At 50.1% G+C, this 15,111-nt stretch overlaps 5 protein-coding genes across 5 annotated transcripts; 3 read left to right on the forward strand and 2 right to left on the reverse strand.

Moving 5' to 3' along the window:
* Positions 1-1,589: 1,589 nt before the first annotated feature.
* H6S33_003133 (uncharacterized protein) lies at positions 1,590-1,758 on the reverse strand (the record flags this gene model as incomplete). Its single annotated transcript, XM_044834489.1, has 1 exon — positions 1,590-1,758. A coding segment is annotated over one exon (169 nt), but the record flags the coding sequence as incomplete, so codon positions are not given.
* A 5,043-nt stretch (positions 1,759-6,801) lies between these two features.
* On the reverse strand, positions 6,802-8,679 carry H6S33_003134 (uncharacterized protein; the record flags this gene model as incomplete). The annotated part of the gene is made up of 1 exon (XM_044834491.1): positions 6,802-8,679. A coding segment is annotated over one exon (1,878 nt), but the record flags the coding sequence as incomplete, so codon positions are not given.
* A 2,028-nt stretch (positions 8,680-10,707) lies between these two features.
* Positions 10,708-12,759, forward strand: H6S33_003135 (uncharacterized protein; the record flags this gene model as incomplete). The annotated part of the gene is made up of 1 exon (XM_044834492.1): positions 10,708-12,759. The coding sequence occupies one exon, from the start codon at positions 10,708-10,710 to the stop codon at positions 12,757-12,759; it is 2,052 nt and encodes a 683-aa protein (XP_044692342.1).
* Positions 12,760-12,836: 77 nt separating this feature from the next.
* Positions 12,837-13,066, forward strand: H6S33_003136 (uncharacterized protein; the record flags this gene model as incomplete). Its single annotated transcript, XM_044834493.1, has 1 exon — positions 12,837-13,066. A coding segment is annotated over one exon (230 nt), but the record flags the coding sequence as incomplete, so codon positions are not given.
* Positions 13,067-13,140: 74 nt separating this feature from the next.
* Positions 13,141-14,380, forward strand: H6S33_003137 (uncharacterized protein; the record flags this gene model as incomplete). The annotated part of the gene is made up of 1 exon (XM_044834494.1): positions 13,141-14,380. A coding segment is annotated over one exon (1,240 nt), but the record flags the coding sequence as incomplete, so codon positions are not given.
* Positions 14,381-15,111: the final 731 nt, after the last annotated feature.

Below are 15,111 nucleotides of genomic sequence, written 5' to 3' on the forward strand. Positions count from 1 at the left end.
AACTCCTAAGTCCGTAACCCAAACTCCTAAATCCACTAAAACCCCTTAACCTATTTATCCACTCTAATGCACGTTTCCCTGTCGATGTTTCTTCTCCATCGGCCGTCTGGTGGATAATCGTCAGCGTCGGCTATTCGGAGGTCTCGGACGGCAAGGCTACCTACTCAGGCCTCTTCCCACATCGCTTTCCCACATAGCAGAGTCCTCTCATGCCCACAGGTACCGCCGATAGGTACTCGGTCGGCTGGCAGCTTGCGCCGATTCGCTCCGAGCGGTCCGATCTTCGATCCGATTGATTCCAGCTGTCCCTCATATATCCACCGGTACCAAAACACTCCCCTCCGGCGGTTTGACGCTCCGGGGGTTATTATTGGGGTCGAAAACGTGTTTTTTATGACTCTGGGTTTTTGGTCGTAATTTGGTCGCACCAAACTTTCGCGAGTGTGGTCAAGAGTTGATATTAGCGTACAGAGGGTATTGGGGTATCTACTAGCCTTTTCTCTCACTCCCGTAAATACTTGGCATGCCCGTAACAGAGGAGGTACTTGACCTAGTTCGCGACTTTCATCGAAGGAACCCCAAGGCCGTGAAGGACCAACGCCTGAGACTATAGAGGTACCCTACGGGGCTAAGTCCTTCCCCTCCACAGACACCGCGGGTGATATGTGGGGCAGGTTTACTGGAACCATAGTCTGTCAGAAGATGTCCCGAGACGTGACACCCTGGAAGGGGGGTAAGCTGTTACGGGCATGCCAAGCATTTATAAAAAGGCTAGTAGATACCCCAATACCCTCTGCACGCTAACGTCAACTCTGGACCGCACCCGCGGGGTGTGGTGCGACCAATATACGCCCAAAACACGGAGTCATAAAAAACACGTTTTCGACCCCAATAATAACCCCCGGAGCGTCAAACCGCCGGAGGGGAGTGCTTTGGTACCGGTGGATATATGAGGGACAGCTGGAAGCAATCGGATCGAAGATCGGATCACTCGGAGCGAATCGGCGCAAGCCACCAGCCGACCGAGTACCTATCGGCGGTACCTATGGGCATGAGAGGACTCTGCTATGTGGGAAAGCGATGTGGGAAGAGGCCTGAGTAGGTAGCTTTGCCGTCCGAGACCTACGAGTAGCCGACGCTGACGATTACCCACCAGACGGCCGATGGAGAGGAAACATCGACAGGGAAGCGTGCATTAGAGTGGGTAAATAGGTTGAAGGGTTTCAGCGGGTTTAGGAGTTTGGGTTACGGACTTAGGAGTTAAATGTTCTTGGTTGTTTTTCAGGGTCTCGGGCAGACCCCGAGTGTATTCTGTATTATTAGTAGACTGGGTCCTCGAGACATAAGCGAGGGATATAAATACTGTGTCATTCACTGACTAGCCAAACCATCATCGGCGAAATCAGAGTCTTCACAATATAAATCGTTGATACGCGAGTTACAACTTTATTTGACTATATTATTCTTTATACTTTACTCTATCGTGACTTCGTACTCTACCTGAACTATCACGTTGAAGACGGTCGAATACCATCCGCTAACTCTAGTGGATCTTTGTTGATAACGTAGCTCGCGGGGCCCATATCGGATCAGGGAGATTCATACTCGACGTTGACTGAAGAGACCTTGGAGACTTCTACCTTTGTAGCTGTTAGCCGAACTCTGAGCTCTGCGTAGTGTATTCTTGTGGTCTGGTACGCATCCCTCACACCTGCGCAAAACCTATCGTCAGAAGTCCACCTGTCTAAATTCTCTTGTCTGGTGTTCATGTCGTCAGTATCATTATAAAAAACTCAGTCCAACGTCCCGTCTTACTTCAGTAAATTAATCCGCATCTCGATAGATCGATCGTACTATTAATAAACCATCTATTGTTCATAGATGACGTCATCTCAGGCACCAAATGAGCGGCGCCCAAAATGCTTTTTATTTTTACTACCCATATATCGTCAAGAGAGCTTGAGCAGCATGATACCCTTATTAGCCCGTGGTCGACGTTGGGGTGTCCATTGAAGCCCGGCTTCAATGGTTGTATCGCAGCCAGAAGTCTGGCCCTCCTTCGTCTTGGGTCCCTGAGCTTAAAGACCGCAAGCAGTCTTGCTGGGCATAAACCCTGCAAAGCGTCCAGGTCAGCCGGCTTTTGACGAAACCAGACCCAGTCGTTGCGCGCGTTTCCCCGTCTATAACCTGACGTTCCCGGCGTACGAAGTGTGTGAATTGTCCTCTCGTCGCCCTCGCCGTGCAAAGGAACCGGTACATTGAGCTGTTTGAATGTGTTTACCCACCAGCTATCGATGTCTTCGGGCATATCTTCGTATCCAAGACATAGCTCCCTCCTGAAATACCGCCGGATGTAATACCCCAGTCTCTTTGTAGCACCTGCGATATCTACACTACCGACATTTGTTAATTTGACCGGGCACTTGACCCACCTCTTCTCCACCCTGGTGTCGCTTGGTAAATAGACCAATGGCGCGATATCCTGCGCTTGAAACGCCGGGTCGTCCTGAGGGTCTCTAAGATCCCGTCTTGCAGCTTGCATCCTCCTCCTCAGACGTAGCTCTAAGACGTCGAGATTGCCGACAAGCTCAGTGGTCGAAAAACCGCCCCGGGCAATTTGTAGAAGATTTAATTCGCAAATGGAAAACGTATAATCACGGTTAAACGTCCGAAGTATCTGCATTGCGGGATCGACGCGATTGCTCCGACGATACGGTATTTTGATCTGATCCCTGTGGGCTGACTCGCAAGACTCCGTCGAATAGTCCGGAATATTGCCGTATTGACGAATGTGCTCTGCGAAATGGCCCATGAGGTGTATCTTGGGGAAGTTGAAGTGGGATTCTGCTCGCAAGATCTCGTCGGTTTCCGCCTGGAGATTTAGCCTTTGGTCTGCGATAACCCTTCGTCTTTGGCCTAAAGAGTCGTTTAGGCCTGCTAACTCGACGTCGTATTCCCCGCGCAATTCCCTCCGTCGTTCCGCCACAAGTCTGTCAGTCTCTCTAGTCGAGCGATATTTCCTGAAGATATCCTTCGTCCTATGGAAAGCCTTTAGGTAACTATCCAACATGTCTATCGTCAGCTCGTTATGAGAACGATGCTGGGCGACTAGTGCCCAGTCGACCAATGCCCGGACGCATTGAAAGGCTTTCTTGAATGGCTCTGCCTGGGCAGATGACGGATTCCTGAGGGCAGACGCCAGGGCTGGTAAGATTATTTTCTGAAAATTACGCATCTCCTTCCCTTGCCATTGACTGACCGCTTGATAAAGCTTCGTCGGTGGGGTAAATCCAGGGTAAGGTGGCATGCGCGTCCATATGGCCTTGAATTCATCCAAACGACCATGTTCCTTCAGGAAGTCTTCCAGCCACTCCATAAGATGTTTCAGGATTCCCAAGTATACAACATGCAGCATGTCTGGCTTATGGAGGTCGTAGGTTTGGACGAAGAGGAGATTCCAGAAAGGGTTGTACAGAGGTCGTAAACCACGAGAATCGAACCACTTGGTCAGCGTCTTCAGCTCCCGCCTTTCGTCTCTCGTCGGATTCTCCAGTACCTTCAGCGCCCTGTACTGACGATACATTCTCTTGTATTCGTCCTGATAACGAGGGTAGGTCTTGAGCGGTTCAGCTTCGTATTCGCCCAGTCTATTGACGGGTATCTCGCACTTGGGGTACAAGTTGAACTTGGTATTCAGAATATTGCAGCTCTCCATGTGGTCCGAAAGCCATGCCGTCAGAATCGGCCAACAACGTCTCTAGTACCCGTCTGAGCAGCCCATTAAGATGCCGAGCCTTTGGTCAAAGTGCAGCAGAGGCTCCAGTATAACTGACATGACTCTCCTCAGCGTCTCCGCCGCCCAGGACCGGAGTCTCCCCTTTGACGTCACGTCGCCAATTATCTTAGGAGGTATTGGCAATAGTGCGAGTAGCAAATGCGCGTTGGTCGACAGCTTGGATCGTACTTTTCCCGGTATATTGCCTATCGTCATATATATCGGCCAGGTCTTCTTGTCTCCAGAGAAGTTTGTCAGATGCGTGACGTCGGAGCTGCAGATAATCGGGACAATCGTGGCCCCGGTAGGAAGTCTTTCCTGCATATTCTACCACCAGTCCGCTGTATGCATCTCGGAATAGAGTTGATATCTGTGAGGGATGCGTACCAGATCACAAGAGTACACTACGCAGAGCTCAGAGTTCGGCTAACAGCTACAAAGGTAGAAGTCTCCAAGGTCTCTTCAGTCAACGTCGAGTATGAATCTCCCTGATCCGATACGGGCCCCGCGAGCTACGTTATCAACAAAGATTCACTAGAGTTAGCGTATAATATTCGACCGTCTTCGACGTAATAGTTCAGGTAGAGTTCGAAGTCACGATAGAGTAAAGTAATTTCAAAAGTATAGTCAAATAAAGTTGTAACTCGCGTATCAACGATTTATATTGTTAAGACTCTGATTTCGCCGATAAATGCTTTGGCTAGTCAGTGAATGACACTGTATTTATATCCCTCGCTTATGTCTCGAGGACCCAGTCTACTAATAATACAGAATACACTCGGGGCCTGCCCGAGACCCTGAAAAACAACCAAGAACATTTAACTCCTAAGTCCGTAACCCAAACTCCTAACCCCGCTGAAAACCCCTCAACCTATTTACCCACTCTAATGCACGTTTCCCTGTCGATGTTTCCTCTCCATCGGCCGTCTGGTGGATAATCGTCAGCGTCGGCTACTCGTAGGTCTCGGACGGCAAGGCTACCTACTCAGGCCTCTTCCCACATCGCTTTCCCACATAGCAGAGTCCTCTCATGCCCATAGGTACAGCCGATAGGTACTCGGTCGGCTGGTGGCTTGCGCCGATTCGCTCCGAGTGATCCGATCTTCGATCCGATTGCTTCCAGCTGTCCCTCATATATCCACCGGTACCAACGCACTCCCCTCCGGCGGTTTGACGCTCCGGGGGTTATTATTGGGGTCGAAAACGTGTTTTTTATGACTCCGTGTTTTGGTCGTATATTGGTCGCACCACACCCCGCGGGTGTGGTCCAGAGTTGACGTTAGCGTGCAGAGGGTATTGGGGTATCTACTAGCCTTTTTCTCGTAAATGCTTGGCATGCCGCCCGTAACAGGCATCACATTATACTGATACAGTCCATAGCGGGTTCTGAAAGCGGTTTTCCACTCATCACCTTCGGCTATCCTGATCAAATTGAAGCCGTTCTTCAGGTCTATCTTTGTGAAGAGCTTGGCCTTGAACAACCTGTCTCTGAGCTCACTCATGATAGGCAGCGGGTACTTGTCCTTGACAGTGACCTTGTTCAAACCTCTGTAATCCACACAAATCCGCAATGTCCCATCCTTCTTAGGAATGAACAATATGGGCGCCGCAGCGGGGCTATTAGATCTAGAGATCTTTCCTGAGGCCAATTCTTTGTCCAGGTACTCTCGGAGGGCCTTCAACTCTGGAGCGGAACAAGGGTATAGCGGGCCAAATGGGGGAGCGGTGGCAGGCAAGAGTTTGATTTTCAAATCATTATGGGAATGCGACGGCATTTCCCCAATTTTCTCTTGACTGAACACATCAGCCCATTCCCGGTATAGGTGGTGTATTTTCTCAGAAATATCACCTCCGTCCTCATCATGCCATACTGAACCAACCAATTGATAGACTGTCTCTTCTTCTTCCAGCATCTGGTATGGAGAGATCAGTTCAATCTTGGTGGCCGCTGGGAGACAATTCTGCTTGCAGTAGTCACTCCTCCAGCTCATGGTGTTGAGTTCACAATTGATATCCGGGTTATGCTTCCTAGCCCAACTAATTGGCAGGTAACCGGTCATTCCTTCTTCCAAACTAGCCACTTCCCATCGGAGTGTCTCCTTATGATCTCCCATAGTCATGCGGACCGGGTGAGTGTAATACTCGCCTCCTCCCATCATGACATCTCCTTGAGCATCAAACATTGTCAGAGGTTGATCCCGCCGCACTAAGGGAATTCCATGTTTCCTGACAAAACTCTGGTTGAGGATAGCTCCTGTACAACCGGTGTCAAACAGGAAAGACCCTTGGGCGCCTTCATCCCTTCCTTTGACCGTCCATGACAGTCCTGCCTTCAATATAGGTCTTTTTCCATGTACTGGTAAGGAGGGAAGCCTCTGTTCCAACCTTCTTTGCTTAACAGCGGGTTCTGAACTCGTTTCTCTTTGTCTTTTCAACATAGCTAATAGCTTCGGGCACTACTAAGATCAAAGCATCCTTTGGTTCTATTCCCAAGCGAAGTTATAGCAGATATGATGTGTAGTAGTTTTTGGTAGCGGTTTGAAAGTGTCTTCGTAGCAAATGTAACTTTGGTAGAGCACTGACAGACCAGCTGTTTCGGGTCTTAAACCCATCCTCAGATTGCTTGAAGCAATCAAATAGGCAGAAACACAATCATAATTTATTCAAGAGAAACATAGAAACCGAAAGACCCATATAAAAGAAAACTAGTAAACATAGACTCAAACAGACACCTTTCTACCAGATGATTTCATTGTCCGAGTCTTGCTCAGGCTGAACAACAAAATCTTCTGTAACCTCCGGGAGTACAACAAGTGGATCCTCTGCTACTACAGCAGCCACTTTAGCCTTCTTTTGAGAGTTGGAATTACCCTTCCCTCTTTTCCGCTTTTGTACTCTCACTGCTGCCACTCGGACAACAGTAGGTTCCTTTGACCAACAATCGGTCCATTTGTGTCTGGACTTGCCGCACTATTGCACAAGTCAGTCTATGCACTCTACCAATAGGGAGTACCGGAAGGTCATACCTTCAAGCATACTTCTGCTTTCCTTCTTTCTTCTAGAATATCCCCCGGGATACCCTTCAGTTCCACCGCTTTGTGCTTAGGTCCAGGGGCCTTCTGAGGTCCGGAGGAGCTAGCAGCTTCTCTTTTCCTCTTGTGCTGCTGGTCCTTCTGAGCGGAAGGATCCTTCTTGGTCCGAGGGGGTGCTTTCTCAGCTGCCAACCCTTGGTACCTCTCATGGGTGTGCCCTAACTCTCTTAGAGCAGCTATCCGCTCCATCAAGGACTTTGGCTTGGGATTGAAGAGAGCCCAACTCATGCCTAGGTCCGGAAGGAGGGAATTGTTGATCTTATCATCCACCAACTGACCCTCATAGCCAGTCTTCCACATCAGCTGAATGATAGTATTCAGGAAGAGATCTATTCCTCCTCGAGCCGTGTGGGTAAGGGTATTCCAATGGGCTACCGCATCATCTCTAGAGATGGCTTCACCGAAGGCTGCTCTAAAAGCATCCACAAAGGAATCACAGCGCTTCCATCTCTGGTCCAACATCACCGGCATTCCGGCAAGACGGTTGGCGGAGGTTTGATCAATTGAGTTGTGGTATGCCTCATACCATCGGATCGCTGCCTCTCCTTCCATCAAGTTGCCTGCATATCGGATCTTAACCTCCTCAGAGGTGAATGATAGGCTTTCAATGGAGAACACATTCTCACATTGCCGGATGAAGGTCTCCACTTGTTCCGCCTTGCCTTGGAACTTCGAGGGGGGCGGTGCCTTTGGTTCTCGAGCCCTAGGAGACACAGAAGGGGGAGAGGCGGCTGGAGGTTGGTACTGCTGGGATATCATAGCCAACAAATCCTTTTGTTGCTTCTCCAACTTCTTCTTAAGATATCTCCGCCAGCCTCTTCTGTCACCACCTTCTGGTTCCGAGTCTGAACTGTCAGAACCATCTGGATCTCCAGGAGCGGGAGCGCGGGCTGCGGGAGGTGGAGGGTTCTGGTTTCCACCGCTTCCACCTTGTGCATTAGCTGGAGGGGGAGCGGCGGCCGCAGCAGGAGGGGCCACAGGTGCTACCGGTGCCGGGTTGCTGGCCAATGGTGAGGTTGCTGCTGTTTGAGCGGCCCCAGACATGGTAAACCTTCCCGGGTTCCTGGCCAGCGGGCTAGGAGGTCCTCGGCCTACACCTGGGAAGAGCTCTCCTTCATAGTCAAAGGGTCGGTCGGTTCTTCCAAGGAATGGGAGTACTCCACTGATACGGCTGGGAGGTAAGGGAGATGCTCCTACCGCTGGCTCCACAATAGGGACAACTCTCCTAGTGGATCGTACTGGGAATGCCGCAAAAGGGCTGGTCTTTCGCTGCATTGTTCTTGTGGCTGCCCTGGAAGAGGACCTGGAGCCTGGATTTGGTGCCGGAGTTCCTGGTCCAGCAACCACCAGCCTTCCCTCATCAAGGGCTCGCTCTATTTCAGCAACAAAGTCCGGTGGAGTGGCCGGATTCGTCCACTCAATCTCCATAGCATCAGCATCCTGTTCATCTCTTTCCGCATACCTCCGGAGTTCTTCCTGAACAGAGTTGACCTCCATCTTCATATACTCGAGAGCTTCTGCCATAAGAGCATTCTGTGCTGCCTGGCGCTCTTGTATAAGGAGGAGTGCCTGACTGCCCCAGGTCAACTGATTCTGCAGGCTGTGTTGGAGGTAGGTCTGGAGCTCTGTGAAGAACTGCTGAAGGGAAACCTCATCGGTATCCTGCCAGGCAGGCTCACAACCGGGAATGTAGGTCTGTAGAGCGGTCCTGGGTTTCTTAACAAGCTGTGTCTGCCCGGTGTCATCAAGCTGGAGGGGCACCGGCTGCCATTCAATCTGAAGGGGCACATCCGGAGCTGGGAGGGTGGACATTTTTGTATAGAGGGAGAATAATCTGAAGGTGACTTGAGCCTTAAAGATTATCTGTAATGGGGGTCGTTTCTAAGAGAAATGAAATCGGATAGAATAGAGACGGCCGTGCAAGATAGACAATCAGGTTGCAGATTATTCAAAGATACTATCGCTAGAACTCAATAATCTTTAAGGGCTCTGCTACCGATAAGAACTTGGTTTTTCTTTCTGATGAAGACTGGAGAGAATAGGACTGAAGGGCGGGAATGAACCTGAGTACTTATACTCCAAAGTCTTCTATTCTCTGCTCCTAACTCCTTACTAAGTTCCGGTGAAGCCTTTCCTCGGTCCCGGAAACAATACCACCGCTACCCCGCTTCTCTCTAAGCGTCAGCAGGTGTTTCCGATACCCAAGGCAACCACCCTTAGTCAAAGCCTTTGTTACACCTGCAGCCTTGGTTGCCACACAACCGAGGGCCTGCATGAATGAGCTGCCGCTCAGGTGTAAGCTTAATCATTGCTGTAGAGCTTTCGCTTATTTGTAGACTTCCCTAGCATAGTCCCTGCCCTTCGGCGGACTCATAATGCTTTAGAGGATACAGAGGATCACCGGGCAATCAGAGCTTCGCTCTGGCCGGTCTTCTAGTCACTGGCGAGGCATAGACTCGTCAGTCATTGCTCCCGTGAATAGACCCCCTTCCTAGCGCCCGGAATGTAGTTACTCTAACAGCTGGTAGCTAACCACACTGCCGGTACTTGCATATCACGGTGCAACTGGCTTCTAACAATAACTCTCAGCATGTAACTGGGCCCTGTGTGTACTCATACACCAGACAGTTGAAATGGCTCCGTTACAGATGAAGCCTCTCGGATCGAGGCTTTGATGGAAGGTATTAATGCGGAACTCGATGAATCAATGATACACCATGACACTCCTGCGACGGTAGATGCCTGTGCGACACTCTTGCAACGGTTGGATAATCGTCGTCTTGCGGCGGTGTTACGGGCATGCCAAGCATTTATGAAAAGGCTACTAGATACCCCAATACCCTCTGCACGCTAACGTCAACTCTGGACCGCACCCGCGGGGTGTGGTGCGACCAATATACGACCAAAACACGGAGTCATAAAAAACAAGTTTTCGACCCCAATAATAACCCCCGGAGCGTCGAACCGCCGGAGGGGAGTGCTTTGGTACCGGTGGATATATGAGGGACAGCTGGAAGCAATCGGATCGAAGATCGGATCACTCGGAGCGAATCGGCGCAAGCTACCAGCCGACCGAGTACCTATCGGCGGTACCTACGGGCATGAGAGGACTCTGCTATGTGGGAAAGCGATGTGGGAAGAGGCCTGAGTAGGTAGCCTTGTCGCCCGAGACCTACGAGTAGCCGATGCTGACGATTATCCACCAGACGGCCGATGGAGAGGAAACATCGACAGGGAAACGTGCATTAGAGTGGGTAAATAGGTTGAGGGGTTTCAGCGGGTTTAGGAGTTTGGGTTACGGACTTAGGAGTTAAATGTTCTTGGTTGTTTTTCAGGGTCTCGGGTAGGCCCCGAGTGCATTCTGTATTATTAGTAGACTGGGTCCTCGAGACATAAGCGAGGGATATAAATACCGTGTCATTCACTGACTAGCCAAACCATCATCGGCGAAATCAGAGTCTTAACAATATAAATCGTTGATACGCGAGTTACAACTTTATTTGACTATACTTTTGGAAAGACTTTACTCTATGGTGACTTCGAACTCTACCTGAACTATTACGTCGAAGACGGTCGAATACTATATGCTAACTCTAGTGAATCTCTGTTGATAACGTAGCTCGCGGGGCCCGTATCGGATCAAGGAGAATTATACTCGACGTTGACTGAAGAGATCTTGGAGACTTCTACCTTTGTAGCTGTTAGCCGAACTCTGAGCTCTGCGTAGTGTACTCTTGTGATCTGGTACGCATCCCTCACAGTATATTGTTACTCACAAGTTCACTTGGAGTAACGAAGTCACCTCAAAAAGAAGAACTATCATCATTATCCCCTATTACAATGACTACTCGAAGGGATAATTATTTCATAGATACCTCGGCCGTAACTGAGGAGGCCGGAGGGGAAGATTCTATGGTAATATCGAGGGCTGCTAGCCCAGATCCCCTACTTACGGGAGGACCCTCTACACAAACTAGGTCAACGAGTAAACGCTCTGCTCAAGCCCAGTTCGTGAGGAATATGCAGGACTTTTTGGATACCCATGAGGCACAGATGAGGTATCTTGGTGCAGCTGGACAGGCCGTTTGGCAGCAGCTACAAAACCTCCAGGAACAAGTCCAAGGGAGTGGGCAAATACTGGATAAGAAGGTACGGCAAGAAGCCATTGCCCAAAAACAACATCTCGAATCGCTCTTTGAGCTCGTTGCCAATGTCCGACAAGTACAAGAAGCCGCACGAGCCGCCGACCATGAGGTTCTGGAGCGAAGTCATCATCAAACCCAGACCCAATTACAGGAGGCGGAGCGACAACTGAGGATGGTGAGAGAAGAGCGAGAGCAGGAGAAAGGGGAGCAACGAGCTCTATTTGCGCAATTTAAGCGGTCCGACGAAGAGAGAAACCAACGGATAGCCGAGATGGAGGAACTACTGCGACAACATCTGTCAGTAGCACCTTCCGTGGCTAGCGCTCCTTTAGACCCTAATGCACCCCGAACGGTTCCTGTTGGCAATGGCAAGAACCCCCAAAATGCTGGCCCCCAAACATCAGGGAACGGCAAGCAACCAGAAGAAGCTGGCCCAGTCGGAGGAAATGGAGGCAAACAACCGGAGGATGCCGGCCCAGTGCAGGGAAATAGTGGCAGGAGACCGGTAGGAACTGCTCCAGTAGGAGGGAATGGTGGAAATCAACCTCCCCGAAACCCACCAAGAGGAAACTTTGGGGGAGACCCAGAACCTTCCGATGACGATGACGACGATAATAGTGAATGGTCGCATGGTAGGAAGAACTGGAGAATGAACCGAGGCGGGAACCGGAATTCGGCGCCGCCTGAAGACGAGGATATGGTAGATTCGCTCGCTAAAATACCCTTTGAGTTCGATAATGCCAGAAAGCATAACCTGCGGCATTGGCTCATGGAGTGTGAGATCTACTTTGAGCAGAAGCCCAAGAAGTTCCGCACGGACAGGAACAAGGTACTGTTCGCTGGAACATATACGTGCGGGTTGGCAAAGGAATGGTTCATGGAGTATATCGAGACCAAAATGTTGGGCCCGGCCGGTGCAGACTACGCCACTTGGGCTCGGTTTCGTCAGGAAGTCAGGAAACGTTTCCTAAGCACTCAGGAGGCTATGGAAAACGCGATGAAGATGCAGCAGTTTAAGTACTCTGCTAACATCGGCGACTACCTAACGAGGATGGAGATTATGAACCAGCATGCTCAGATGAAAGGGGCATCCTATCGCGCCGCCTTGCTCCAAGGGCTACCAAATGAAATCCGAGAACGCCACTCGCGCTTCGATCCAACCGATGACGACTCCGAGTACATCCAACAGTTGGAACGAGCCGGTAAGGCTCACGAGGCTTATCAGGAGCAGATGAAAATGTTGGGGAAAGCGGAGTCGAGAGGAAAGGAGTTAAACCATGGTGGGAACTCGCGGCAGAAGGAGAAAGGATTTAAGATCAAGGGTAGGGCTCAGACTGAGGAGAAGGAAAAAGGACAAGATAAGAAGAGCACCAGCAAGAATAAGTCTGGAAATAAACCAATATACCACGACTACGACGAAGCCACCAAAGGAGTTCCACAGCCGGTCCGAGACCAGCGAAAGACCGATGGTGTCTGCGTGCGATGTGGCCGAAAGGGTCATCTTTGGAAATGGTGTCGTTCGGATGCTAATAGTAGCGCATCTATCTCCTCCTTCTCCCGAAAGCGTACCCGCGATGACGATGGCGACCACGATATGGAACCACCGGAACCCCAACCTCAGAGAAAGCGAATGAGGCACCGTGCTAGGAAGCCGGCTGCTACGGCGGCTGCGGAGTACACCAGTGGGCAAGCGTTTGTACGAGAATGCGGATCGGAATCAGAAATGGATTTCGATAAGGATTTTTAGAAGGGGACTCTGATGAGTCAGGTCAGGAGTATCCCCAGATTGCTATGTTATCACTGACGGAAAACAACAAAAAAAATATGAAAAGAAAAAGGCAGGAAGGGAGAGCGTCCCAACCGGAGAAAAAACAGAAAATTTTGGAGGAACCAATTCATGGTCCTCGACCTATCGTTAATCAGTTCCTTTGTTTTGCGGAAAAATGTTTACCTTGTAAGGTGTTGTTGGATACTGGTGCAACTGGTCCTGTTTTGTCTGCTGTTTTTGTTGATAGTTTTGAGGTCCCGAAGGTGAAACGAGACGTCCGGCCCGGGTATTTGGATTTACGGGAGAAGTTATGAAGGGCACGGGACACGCCTTTACACAACCATTAATTATAATGTCAAGGGGGCATCAAACACAGTTGTCATTCGAAATCGCCCCTCTCCCACTTGGCATCGATGCGATACTACCGAACTGGTGGTTGAAAGAACACAAACCGGTTATAGGGGCAAATGGGGAAGTTTCCTACGATGGTGAGAACTGCAAGAGTCGATGCTTCACTGACAAGGAACCTCAAATAGAAATGGACGAGGGTGTATTGGACGATCCGGAGGCCCAATTCATCGGTAGCATTTGCCTTTTGGAAGATGAATCGGTCAACCTCCGCGAAACTCTTCCCTCTTGGCTCCATGGGTTCCTTAAAGTCTTCCTACCATCGGAAGCCGATAAATTACCACCGCATCGATCTTACGACCATGCGATAGATCTTGAACCAGGAAAGCAGCCACCATGGGGACCCGTTTACTCCCTATCCGAAGTCGAGCTGAAGGTGCTTCGGGAGTACCTGGACAAAATGTTGCGATTGGGAAAGATTAGGCCGAGCAAATCCCCGGCAGGAGCCCCAATCCTATTTGTGAAGAAGAAGGACGGTAGTCTCCGACTTTGCGTTGACTACCGTGGACTTAACCGTGTGTCCATCAAGACTAGGTATCCTCTACCGCTTATGGACGAGCTGCGAGACCGAGTGGCAGGCGCGGTTATCTTCTCGAAGATTGACCTGAAGGAAGGTTATAACCTCATCAGGATCAAAGACGGCGACGAGTGGAAGACAGCCTTCCGTACGCGGTATGGGCATTTTGAGTACCTCGTCATGCCTTTTGGGCTGGCAAATGCGCCGGCGACCTTCCAGAACATGATGAATGATGCGCTGAGGGAATTCTTGGATCAAGGTGTAGTAGTATACCTTGATGATATCCTGATATATAGCAAGTCTCGAGAGGAGCACAGAGAGCTGGTCGGCAAAGTACTTAGTAGGTTACAAGAATACAACCTAGTCGCCAACCCGAAGAAATCGTTCTTCGAACTCACCGAAATCGAGTTCCTCGGATACATCCTTGCCCCAGCAGGCGTCACCATGGCACTGTTACGGGCATGCCAAGCATTTACGGGAGTGAGAGAAAAGGCCAGTAGATACCCCAATACCCTCTGCACGCTAATGTCAACTCTGGACCGCACCCGTGGGGTGTGGTGCGACCAATATACGACCAAAACACGGAGTCATAAAAAACACGTTTTCGACCCCAATAATAACCCCCTGAGCGTCAAACCGCCGGAGGGGAGTGCTTTGGTACCGGTGGATATATGAGGGACAGCTGGAAGCAATCGGATCGAAGATCGGATCACTAGGAGCGAATCGGCGCAAGCCACCAGCCGACCGAGTACCTATCGGCGGTACCTATGGGCATGAGAGGACTCTGCTATGTGGGAAAGCGATGTGGGAAGAGGCCTGAGTAGGTAGCTTTGTCGTCCGAGACCTACGAGTAGCCGACGCTGACGATTATCCACCAGACGGCCGATGGAGAGGAAACATCGACAGGGAAACGTGCATTAGAGTGGGTAAATAGGTTGAGGGGTTTCAGCGGGTTTAGGAGTTTGGGTTACGGACTTAGGAGTTAAATGTTCTTGGTTGTTTTTCAGGGTCTCGGGCAGACCCCGAGTGTATTCTGTATTATTAGTAGACTGGGTCCTCGAGACATAAGCGAGGGATATAAATACTGTGTCATTCACTGACTAGCCAAACCATCATCGGCGAAATCAGAGTCTTAACAATATAAATCGTTGATACGCGAGTTACAACTTTATTTGACTATACTTTTGGAAAGACTTTACTCTATCGTGACTTCGAACTCTACCTGAACTATTAAGTCGAAGACGGTCGAATACTATACGCTAACTCTAGTGAATCTTTGTTGATAACGTAGCTCGCGGGGCCCGTATCGGATCAAGGAGATTCATACTCGACGTTGACTGAGGAGACCTTGGAGACTCCTACCTTTGTAGCTGTTAGCCGAACTCTGAGCTCTGCGTAGTGTACTC

This window comes from Morchella sextelata, assembly GCF_020137385.1.
Source record: "Morchella sextelata strain SCLS chromosome Unknown scls_14, whole genome shotgun sequence".
NCBI lineage: Eukaryota > Fungi > Ascomycota > Pezizomycetes > Pezizales > Morchellaceae > Morchella > Morchella sextelata.